The sequence below is a fragment of the Lactuca virosa genome, chromosome 6, assembly GCF_052849685.1.
Source record: "Lactuca virosa cultivar CGN04683 chromosome 6, Lactuca_virosa_CGN04683_v6, whole genome shotgun sequence".
Taxonomy (NCBI): Eukaryota; Viridiplantae; Streptophyta; class Magnoliopsida; order Asterales; family Asteraceae; genus Lactuca; species Lactuca virosa.
Window position 1 is genome coordinate 541,155 of NC_136431.1, and position 12,881 is coordinate 554,035.

The 12,881-nt window shown below is 36.1% G+C and overlaps 1 protein-coding gene across 1 annotated transcript; it reads left to right on the forward strand.

The window, feature by feature from the left end:
- The first annotated feature begins 1,248 nt into the window (after positions 1-1,248).
- Positions 1,249-2,061, forward strand: LOC145119696 (uncharacterized). Its single transcript, XM_079055404.1, has one exon. The coding sequence runs from the start codon at positions 1,249-1,251 to the stop codon at positions 2,059-2,061; it is 813 nt and encodes a 270-aa protein (XP_078911530.1).
- Positions 2,062-12,881: the final 10,820 nt, after the last annotated feature.

The following is a 12,881-nucleotide window of genomic DNA, read 5'->3' on the forward strand; positions in this document are numbered from 1 at the left end:
TTCATACCCCTACAACTACACTTTTAAATGATTTTTAAATGCTTTTAGGGGGGGGGGAATACAAGTTGAACACAATGAAATTGTGTTAATCATTTACATGTGAAATCTACATTCAAAAGGATTTCTTATACTCAAACTTGTTGAAAACTCTTTTAAAGCTCTTATAAACTACTTTTATATCAAATCATATCCGTCTATCTATTTACAAATAAGTATGCTTTAACAGACTTAGGACTATTGCTAGATACCTTGAATCATGTTCTTTGTTTGGTTGTGGGCTCGGGGTAGGATCACTAGTCTGAATGTCGGTTAAATCATAGTTATACTTATTAAATACATATGTGAATATTAAACCCATTTTTAAGGTGCATTCTTAACTTAGTTTCTTGGTGTAATTGAGTCTTTTCTATACATCAGTATCAGTCAAACAATCATGCTAGTAAACTGAAATAGGTAAAGTGTTGAGGATTACTACTTACTACTTCTAGAACAGTGAAACTTACAAGAGTCAGTTCATACATGAGTTAGTTCAAGCATACTATAACTAGAACAAGAAGGAACATACTATAACTAGAACAAGAAGGAACATACTATAACTAGAACAGCAGGAACATACTATAACTAGAACAAGAAGGAACATACTATAACTAGAACAACAGGAACATACTATAACAAGAACAATATAACATTAATGTGAGCCACTACTTTATGGAATGACAATTTACTGTTGTGTCACGTTTTGTAACCAGAGTCTCCTGGAGGGAGAGCGTGAGTTTGTGTATAGATCTATACGGGATTGACCATCCTATACCTTGCTGCTAGCTACAGTGGGACCTTCAGGTCTACGGGTGATGAATGTCATACCATTTCGACGTCTTTGATCGTCGTGTTTTATACTAGTCAATCAAGTATGGTTATATCCTCATCACATTTTACCTTAATTAAACATATTGGTTTCAAGATAGTTAGTACATTTGTAGTTACCTTATACAATACTACCGTACATCTTCATTTTTCCCATTATATTCATATAGTGATCTTCTCACATAAAAGGTCGTTCGGCACTACAAGCTTCTAACATTTAGTTTAAACAAAACGCTCCAATTCCAAATGCTACTTCATGTAGTGTTTAACAAAACGTTACAAGCTACCCGCTACCGGCTAATTTTGCCGAACACGCCCATAGTAAATCTCAAAACCCACGAGGTTAGGGTCTTGAGTGAATGCCACATTGATGAGTATCTTGCAATGTTTACAGTGGATTTCTCGAATGTCTTTAACCTGGTGGATAGATCAGCCTTGCTCCACGAGGTTAGGAGGATGTGCCCTTCTATTTCTTTGTGGGTGAATTTCTTATACGGGCAAGCAACGAGACTTTATATAGGAGACCAACATATATGGTCTGCCACTGGGGTGCAGCAAGGCGAACCCTTGGGCTCTCTTCTTTTTGCCCTCGTTTTGCACCCGCTTGTGCACAAGATTAGATACAATTGTAAGCTCTTTCTCCATGCTTGGTATCTAGATGATGAGACTGTCATTGGGGATTCAGAGGAGGTGGATAGAGTGTTGAACATTATTCAGGTGAATGGTCCAGGCTTGGGTCTTGATTTGAACATCAAGAACATTATTCAGAGTAGGAAGCTTCATGTCGATTTATTGCCAACGGATATAGGGAGACCTTCTTTGCTGGTGAAGCTCATTGGGAGGGCTGTTAGTATAGACGCAAGGTTTATTAGCAGGTTGGCCATGAAGAGAGTGGTCAATGATGTTGATCTGATGGGTCTTCTTCCACAACTATGTGACCCGCAGAGTGAGCTCCTTTTGCTTCGATCATGTATGGGCATTGCAAAACTTTTCTTTGGTTTAAGGACATGTCAATCGGTGCACATAGAAGATGCAGCTTTGTTCTTTGACAAAGGATTGTGCAGGTCTATCGAGGATATGGTGGTATGTGGAGGCCCCTTCTTTGGAGACATCCAGTGGCGTCTGGATTCCTTACCTATTCGTTTCGTGGTTTGGGTTTGTACTAAGCATACGAGGTTTCCGCCTACGTATTTGTAGCCTCGAGGGCCCAATCTTGGACATTACAAGATCACATCTTACGTGACAGTGGCATATGTGGTATGAACTCTGATTACCTATGTGCTTTGAAACTGCTTCGCGATACGATTATGGGATTCAACTGTAGCGGTTTCACTAATAAGGAAATTTCCCCCCTAAATCCCAAAAAGCATTGGTGTGTGCCCTTTTTAGAAAAATCGTCAAAGATATAGAAGTCGGCTTCGACATGACTGTTAGACAGAAAGCAGTTTTTGAGTGTCTTCGGGAACCTCATGCGCATGATTTTCTGCTAACTATCCCTATTGATGGCATCGGTCAACATATGTCTCTTGTGGAGTACCGAACTATCCTTCGTTACTGCCTTATGATTCCTCTATTCTCAATTGACGAGATATGCCCAGTTTGCCGCAAGGCATGTTTGGACACTTTTGGGGAACATGCGTTTCTTTTTATAGAGCTCCCTGGTTTCAAGTACCGACATGATGTGGTTAGGGATTGATAGGTGCAGTTTATGTACCTATTTTGCATGTTATTTCTGTCATTTCATAGCATTCTACTTCATAATTCTTGCATTTAGTTAATTATTTGGGCAATTGCATATTTCATAAAGAATGCCTGGTACTTCACCATTTTTGATTTATTTTGCAGACATTATGGAGCATGGAACGTGAAGCTTGGATGCATGGATGCATGGAGCTTGGATGCTTGGAGCTTTGGAGCATGAAGAGAGGATGAACCGGTCATTCCATGGCAGAACATATGAAGATGGAACCCGAGTCATTGTGCATTATTATCATAGCAAAGGACTATGTTTGAAACGCGATTCTTGTCACACCGACACGGGTCGTGTTTGTCCTTTGTCATCTTATATTTGAGCAACATGACTCGTGGTGAAGCTTGACCAAAGATGGAGCCAACAGTGAAGACTTGTTTGTTTTTTAGCAAAAAGCATGGGCCATGCCAAAAACACATGGTCAAGACAAATGGCCATGCCAAAAACACATGGGCAAAAGGCATGGCCATGCCAAAAACGCATGGCCTTATGGCATGCACGTGAACACTAATTAAAACAGGAGAAGACGTCATTCTTAGAGGGGATACGGTTTCTGGACAACTTTGGGCGATCTTAGGCGATTTTGGGAGATTTCTTGGAGTTTTTGAGAAGACCTAATCATTACAAACACTTTTTATTTCATTTTTGTAAGCATTAAACATTCCAATTTCATCTTTATTCTTGTTTGATTTGTTCTTAGCCATGTGTGGCTAAGAAACCCTAGTTTCTAGTTCTTGTTCAAAACATGTTGATTGCTTGAGTTGAAGCATATGATTTGATGTTTGATTTGTGATTCTATTCTAGTGATTATGTTTTTTGTTTAAACTAGAACCCTTAAATTTGATTTGTGTTTGATTGGCCACTTTCATGAATTGAATTTTTGTGCAGTTAATTAACTTTTAGGGCACCTAATCGTTCTGTAAAGTTAATGATTGGTAACAAACAATAAGTTTTCTTATTTTAAAACATATATCACATGTTTTCACACTTCCGAACGTATGAGAAGAAATGAACATTGTTGGGAAGCTTGTACAAAACTTAATGCAGTTTTTCAATACAATCTAAGAGCGTGTTTAGGTTGAATTAGTAAAGTTAGGTCTAGTCAAAGAATGTGTTTTGGTTAGATAATTTGGCAAGTGAGAGGTATTAGGGCGTGTTAATATCTTTCAGTACCAACTTAGAATAGCAATCACAAATTACATCAAGTCATAATCAGGTTAAATGACAACATTGAGAACTAGAACTGGAATCACTTTTACAACTTGTTTACAAATCTATTTCATTTTCTGCACGTTTCAAAGTTGATTGTTATTTTCATTATTTGACTTCTGCAAACAAATCCCCCTTTGTGACCAAAGTACCTTGCGCAAAGAGGTATAGACTTTTATCACGTGTCTCTGTGGTTCGACTCTGCTTGCCTTGTACTACTTTTTAGTGCATTAAAGCAGTGTATTTGGAGTCTGTTATAACCCTATTATTTGTTGGGTTTGACACCCCTAACAGGGATGTTCTCTTTGATGCTTGTCGGTGTGCTGGTATTTCTGTAAAGAAAGAAGCGCTGGTAAACTTTTTGACGGACCCGCAGGATGGAAGATCCACACTCAGGCCGACTGACATTTTGGTCTTAGGATGGGTAGGAGGGAAACACGGTTATGTGGATCTTTCTGGGGTTTCTCCTCTCATCGAATTGAGGAGTGGGGGTTTCACAGCAGGGCTTGCCGCTTTGAAAGCCGCTGCGTGCAAATTGGAAAAGCACGAGAATGCATGTATAGAAAATCAACATGTGTTTGTACCTTTTGCATTTGATACATTTGGTTTTCTCGCACCAGAGGCGGTGAAGCTCCTTAACAGAGTCCAACGAGTCATGCATTCTAATGTTATATCTCCTAGATCCACAAATGTTGTTTTCATAAGAATTAGTTTTGCCATCCAGAAAGGACTAGCGGTGCAACTTGTTTCCCGTTTTCCTTCCATCGATATATATTGAACTATATATTGATGGCTTATTAGCATAACATCGTTCCTATGGTGTTCATGCAACCCTAATTGCTTTGATATAGGTTTTTCTAATTTGAACATACAACATTGAATACCAAAGCAATAAACCCTAATCTAGCATGCTTATTTCGAAATTGACATAATAAACAAGTTAGAATGATTACCTCAACTTTTTATGTAGTAATAACAAGAACTCATTTACCTTTGAAAGCTTAGTGTCTCAAATGTTGCACCTCTAATGGAGTCACAAACACCACTAGCAACAAGAAAGAACAAGAGAGAGAGAGAGGAGAGGCTCAAAATCGTCTATGAAATCCTTCTAGGGCTTCTAGTGCCCGATTTTGGCATGCCCAAGGATTCCTTATATAGCTGAGCAATCAGGGTTTCAGTCAAAACCCTAATCCAGTTGCTTGGTCCTTAAGCAGCCCAAAGGATCCTTCCAGAAGGCCCCTTGGACGATTTCTATATGGACTCTTATATACAATTCGTCCATTGCTTCCTTATGGATCCTAAGCCCAACTATGTAACTATCTTATAATTACAGTATCAGTCCCATTGATTTAATTAATCTCTTTTGACCACAAAATTAATTCTAAATTAATTCTTGATCAATATTAATTAAACCATATGATTTATCTTTTAATATATTATTCACATAATATATTAATAAATCACAATTAATCCTCTTTCTCCACAATTAATCCTATTAGTTGCTAAGGTAAAGGCAACCCAAAAGGACCATGCTCATAATCGGGTTAAGTACATTCCAAAATAGTTATGGGCTTAGACACCTAATCCAACATATATGATATATCAATTACTGATATATAAAACTATATAAAAAAACCCCATTGAGGGTAATAAAGAAAAAAAAGGGAGAAGCAAACATAAAAACAATACGTGTCCACCAACAATATAAATAATGATATAAAAGGACCCACTGCAAATGTCAGACACAAAATATACAGAATTGAACACACAGACATAAACAGGGGACCAGTTATACCAAAACGTTAGAAACTTTAATGTTCCTAAGGATGACCTTCTTTAACACACACACACACACACACATATATATATATATATATATATATATATATATATATATATATATATATATTAACTAGGTGTAAGACCCATGTATTACATGAGTTCATTTAAAAGAAAATTTAACTATGAAATTATTAACATTTTGAGAAATTTGAATTTATAAGAAAAATTAGAAAAATAATGAATTATTAAAATTAAAATGTTTTTTTCTTTTTTAAGTTTAAACTAATAATTTAGATAAATAAATATAGGAAACTAATAAGGTTTTAATTTAGAAATTTTGAAATTAGAAATAATATCAATTAATGATATTGATATTCATTTATTATTACATTTATTGCAATTATTATATTTAAATATTATGTATAATTTAATAAAATGGAAAAACCACAAATATAGAAAAAATTTAATTGAAAAAAGCTTTCAAAAATGACATGTAACAAATCAATAAGAGTGTTAAATGAACAAAACGATTTTAGTTTATGAGTGTAGACGTGGTCAATTTATCGCCGTCACTAATATTTAACTAGTAAATTAATATATTCAAAAAAAAAAATTCGTTAAAGTGGTGATGGCTTGCACCCAACTTGATTTGTTTATTCACGTGGCATTGTGGCAACGGTCAACGTGTGAGGGCCAGCAGTCCAAGATGAGGGGTAGCACTCATTGGAAAATACAAAATAATATTAGAGATAATAAAGATTAAGAGGGGTTTTAATCAAACGTTTTTTTTGGGCATAAATACATTTTATAATACAGTTAATCGGTCAAATATTAGACATAAATCACAACTATTAGAGAATTATTTTTATATAAAGTACGTTTTATCATTCGTTTTCAGTTTTTATTTTAGATATTCATCTTGAATAACTTTTTAACCAAATATATATAGCTTTAAACATAATTGAAAGATTATATTCCAAAGTTGTGATACTTCATTTTGTTATCATCGTATATGATAATCAACTATGTAACGATCTATCAGGGAAGGCACTGATATTTTATATGGAAGACCAATGTTCAAATCTTGGAGGTTTCAATTAGAAAGTTGGCGAGGAGATGATATAAGACAAAAACATATAGGCATAATGGACAACCTGAAACCCATTTTTGTAGTTTATGATTTTTTGAGTTTGTTAGTATATTGTGTTGGTCGCTTATTTAACTTTGTCTTCATTCTTAATTATTATTCTTTTTTAATAAAAGAAAATGCAACTTTTTTTTTTTATTTCGGTTGTTCGAAGAAAATGAATGGTTATTATAAATCAATATAATATAATATTTGTGTTATATTCGTTACAAAAGTATTTATAATGTTAATTTATAAGCCACAAGTTTTGGTACCCAATTCCTCTTATATACTCCTCCAAAACCTTGAGGTAAAACGGCTGTCACGATCTGATACAATCGTTAACGGAACACCGTGAAGCCTCACACTTTCCTTCACGTAAGAATCCGTAAGTTTATCCACAGACCATTTCTCGTTGGCTACTATGAAATGCGCACTCTTAATGAAGCGATCAACGACCACCCAAATCATGTCGTGACCATTCCTTGTTCTGGACAGTTTAGTTACAAAATCCATGGAGATGTCTTCCCATTTACCCATGGGTACAGACAAAGGTTCTAAACTCCCATACGGTTTCTGATGTTGTGCCTTAACCCTAGCACAAGTTACACACTCGGCCACATACTTAACAACATCGAGCTTCATCGTCGGCCACCAGTAATAGGGTTTTAGATCCCTATACATTTTTGTACTGCCGGGATGAATCGAGTACATGGTTGTGACAACCGTCAAATTCTGGTCAAGTCAAAGTCAATAAGTCAAACCGATCAACTAAATTAACCCTTGTATATTAGGGTTCACGTTAGGTAATTACTATTCAATGCACTATTTTAATGAGAAAACATCATTTGGAAAATTCGTGTGTTCGAATTTCCGTAGCCTTAATAATGCTAAACATTGAACCAAAACGATAACACACCATTGCACACTCATCGGGAGTGTGTACGACACTAGAACAAGGCTTAACATAGTGTAAGAACCTTGCGTTGCGAAGCCAAACACTCAAAAAGGTCACAAAAGAAATCTCTCCAAGAATGTGAAATCTCTCTCAAAATCTCTCTTAACTTTTTATAGTCTTTCGGGTCATCCCGACCCTTAACCGGGTCAAAAACCGCTTAAAACGGGGTAAAAACGGGTAAAATACCCTTAAGGACCCGAAACCTACCTTATAGGGCCGAAGCCTCTTAGGGCTGAAAGTCCTCTTAGGGACCAAACCCTGCTGAACCGAAAGCTAGAAGACCGAACCCGAAGCCCCGGAACCGAAAGCAAGTGTTCTTGAGTTGAACACTTCCCTTCTCCAACATTCATCTACTGAAATCACATAAGGTGAGTTCATACCCCTACATTTTCATGTTTTCTTATGTTTTAAGGGGGGGAATACAAGTTAAAACACCAAGAACACAACTAAATTCTTCTAACAGCTTTCATCAGAAAAGTTGGACTCCATTCACGGACTGTTTTGGTCAACTTAAACATTTTTATTTTCAAAACTGTACAAGGTGCAAGTAGTTCAAGTTCTTAGCTTTAAAATGGCTACTTGCACATCACCATAAGATTTTTCTACAATTTATGGTGATTTTTACAAAACTGCCTATCATTTCAAACATCAATCCGGACCAGTCTGTGATTATGGACTTTTTCACACAAGTTGGAGGTCATTAAAAATCATAATAAAATTTATGAACAAACTAGACTCATTTCCCAAACTCTCAGAATTTACGGATTCTGATTTGGACCTTTGATGATTTTTCTACAAATTTTCTAAGAACAGTAATAGAAATTGTTAACAACAGAAAAATGCTATCAATTTTATTACACCTTGTAACATGTTGAGCGAGGTGTATATCTTTATGTGATTATATGTTATTGCATTATATGACATTTTGTCTTAGTATAAGGACATACAACAGTTAACAAATGGATTTTGCTAGATAAAGCATAGAAATAACAAATTATTATAATCAAAGTACATCCATTACATACAAACATTTGGATAAACTATGTTAAGTATAGTTTACATACATTACTACTACTACCCTTGTTTTGATAAACTATAATAGGTATGGTTTATGTTTCCATCAACACAAAAAACACATTTCGGAAGGTTTTATTCCCACAGAAAAAGGTTTTACGCTCACGCACACCACACGTAAACTTGTTAACTTAAATTGTGAGACATTCTTCTCAGTACTCCTAGAGTACGGGTTAAAATTCCTGGTAGTTATAACCAGAGTCTCTTGTAGGGAGAACGTGATAGTTGTGTATAGATCTATATTGGGTTTGACACCCCACACCTTGCTGTTAGCTACAGTGGGACCTGCAGGTCTACGGGTGACAAATGTCATAACAATTTTCGGCACCTGAGAAACGCCGTGGGAGGTTCATTCAGTCATAGTACGGTTATAGCGACTCACATAGGGAGTTAACAACACATAAAGTTTACGGGAATTTTTATAAATCAAAAGGGGTTTTATGTCGATTTAAAATCACTTTTATTATCAATAAGTACGGATATTACTATACACTTTCAGTCTTGGTATTTAAGACTACACAACATCCATTACGGGATTTTCTCAACCTAAAAAGGGTTTTATGCCGATTTAAAACCACTTTCATATCTTTAAGTATGACAAATACTTGTTTATTCTCGGTCCTGGTATTTAGGACCACATAACTTTTATAAGGAAAATATTGGATTTTTCTTGGTAACATACAACTCATTACAAAGATCGGTTTTCAAACTCTTACTATCAAAAGCTTATGAACTCACCAACTTAATTGTTGACACTTTTTCAAAACTACTTGTATTCTCAGGAATTCAGTGAAACAGGAAATCAACAGCGTTTTGAGGATGGGACGATAAATCGTCAAACTGTTCATTTTGTCATCATAATGTAATTGATTTGAATCATGTAAACATATGCTTTGGTGTAACTTTTTCAATTATATTTATGATTGGTTGTAATTACTTTGAGCACTATTATACTCGTTGTTGTGATACTATACATGAAGTCATCCACCCCCGGACGTTTCCGCCATCCTTGGTTTGGGGGTGTGACAGATTGTTCGAATTTCCGTAGCCTTAATAATGCTAAACATTGAACCAAAACGATAACACACCATTGCACACTCATCGGGAGTGTGTACGACACTAGAACAAGGCTTAACATAGTGTAAGAACCTTGCGTTGCGAAGCCAAACACTCAAAAAGGTCACAAAATAAATCTCTCCCAAATCTCTCCAAGAATGTGAAATCTCTCTCAAAATCTCCCTTAACTTTTTATAGTCTTTCGGGTCATCCCGACCCTTAACCGGGTCAAAAACCGCTTAAAACGGGGTAAAAACGGGTAAAATACCCTTAAGGACCCGAAACCTACCTTATAGGGCCGAAGCCTCTTAGGGCTGAAAGTCCTCTTAGGGACCAAACCCTGCTGAACCGAAAGCTAGAAGACCGAACCCGAAGCCCCGGAACCGAACCTCCCTTTCGGCCCTGAACCTCGCATGAAGAACTGAAGCTACCTTTCGGTCCATTTCGCCTTCGCCCCATTTCGCTTCCTAGCCTACCTTCGCCTTCGGGCCCAGCAGCATCAAGGACCGAACCTCGGCCAGGACCGAGAGGTCTCGCAGAAAAGCCTTTTCTTCCCGGTTTTCGACTACGACTTCATTTTAGCTTCGTTTTTCATCGTTTTAACGTGGGATTTTCACCCGAAACTTTATTTTAACATTTAGAGACCCATATCTACTAATTTCCCACGTTTTTGGGGATAAATCTTCTCCAAGATTTAGTGGGTGAAGTACAAGAGGTGGAGTGTTGACTTTCCTTTAGTTTATGACACAAGCAACCACCCACACCCACTCTATGACCAACCACTCCTCCCCACCATCCATAGTCACTTCCTTGTACTTTTCCATCAATCATCAGCCCCTCCCACGTTCTAAGAGCTGGAACAACTCATCCTCTCTCCTCATTTTCACTCACTTGCTCTCATTTCACCAAAAATCAAACACAACTTTTCTCTTAAACTTTTTCTCTCTATTTCGAGACTCCAAGGCTGATCATCAAGCTTTATTCTACTCTTGGTAAGTATAATTCACCCTCCTTGTGATTATTACACCTCCTTCTACTCCAATCATCGATTGCTTACATAAACTCCATCACTTTGATGTTAGATTCTCAAAAATCTTCAAGGCATCTTCAAGTGTTCTTGAGTTGAACACTTCCCTTCTCCAACATTCATCTACTGAAATCACATAAGGTGAGTTCATACCCCTACATTTTCATGTTTTCTTACGTTTTAAGGGGGGGAATACAAGTTAAAACACCAAGAACACAACTAAATTCTTCTAACAGCTTTCATCAGAAAAGTTGGACTCCATTCACGGACTGTTTTGGTCAACTTAAACATTTTTGTTTTCAAAACTGTACAAGGTGCAAGTAGTTCAAGTTCTTAGCTTTAAAATGGCTACTTGCACATCACCATAAGATTTTTCTACAATTTATGGTGATTTTTACAAAACTGCCTATCATTTCAAACATCAATCCGGACCAGTATGTGGTTATGGACTTTTTCACACATGTTGGAGGTCATTAAAAATCATAATAAAATTTATGAACAAACTAGACTTATTTTCCAAACTCTCAGAGTTTACGGATTCTGATTTGGACCTTTGATGATTTTTCTACAAATTTCCTAAGAACGGTAATAGAAATTGTTAACAACAGAAAAATGCTATCAACTTCATCACACCTTGTAACATGTTGAGCAAGGTGTATATCTTTATGTGATTATATGTTATTGCATTATATGACATTTTGTCTTAGTATAAGGACATACAACAGTTAACAAATGGATTTTGCTAGATAAAGCATAGAAATAACAAATTGTTATAATCAAAGTACATCCATTACATACAAACATTTGGATAAACTATGTTATGTATAGTTTACATACATTACTACTACTACCCTTGTTTTGATGAACTATAATAGGTATAGTTAGGTTGCATATACATTACAAACATTATGATAAACTATAATAGGTATGGTTTATGTTTCCATCAACACAACAAACACATTTCGGAAGGTTTTATTCCCACAGAAAAAGGTTTTACGCTCACGCACACCACACGTAAACTTGTTAACTTAAATTGTGAGACATTCTTATCAGTACTCCTAGAGTACGGGTTAAAATTCCTGGTAGTTATAACCAGAGTCTCTTGTAGGGAGAACGTGATAGTTGTGTATAGATCTATATTGGGTTTGACACCCCACACCTTGCTGTTAGCTACAGTGGGACCTGCAGGTCTACGGGTGACAAATGTCATAACAATTTTCGGCGCCTGAGAAACGCCGTGGGAGGTTCATTCAGTCATAGTACGGTTATAGTGACTCACATAGGGAGTTAACAACACATAAAGTTTACGGGAATTTTTATAAATCAAAAGGGGTTTTATGTCGATTTAAAATCACTTTTATTATCAATAAGTACGGATATTACTATACACTTTCAGTCTTAGTATTTAAGACTACACAACATTGATTACGGGATTTTCTCAACCTAAAAAGGGTTTTATGCCGATTTAAAACCACTTTTATATCTTTAAGTATGGCAAATACTTGTTTATTCTCGGTCCTGGTATTTAGGACCACATAACTTTTATAAGGAAAATATTGGATTTTTCTTGGTAACATACAACTCATTACAAAGATCGGTTTTCAAACTCTTACTATCAAAAGCTTATGAACTCACCAACTTAATTGTTGACACTTTTTCAAAACTACTTGTATTCTCAGGAATTCAGTGAAACAGGAAATCAACAGCGTTTTGAGGATGGGACGATAAATCGTCAAACTGTTCATTTTGTCATCATAATGTAATTGATTTGAATCATGTAAACATATGATTTGGTGTAACTTTTTCAATTATATTTATGATTGGTTGTAATTACTTTGAGCACTATTATACTCGTTGTTGTGATACTATACATGAAGTCCTCCACCCCCGGACGTTTCCGCCATCCTTGGTTTGGGGGTGTGACAGATTGGTATCAGAGCATTGTTTATAGTGAACTAAGTATATCGAACCACATAAGATATACAAACTATAAATGCATTGGGACTAAGGTCTCTGATTTAACATTTTCAAATAA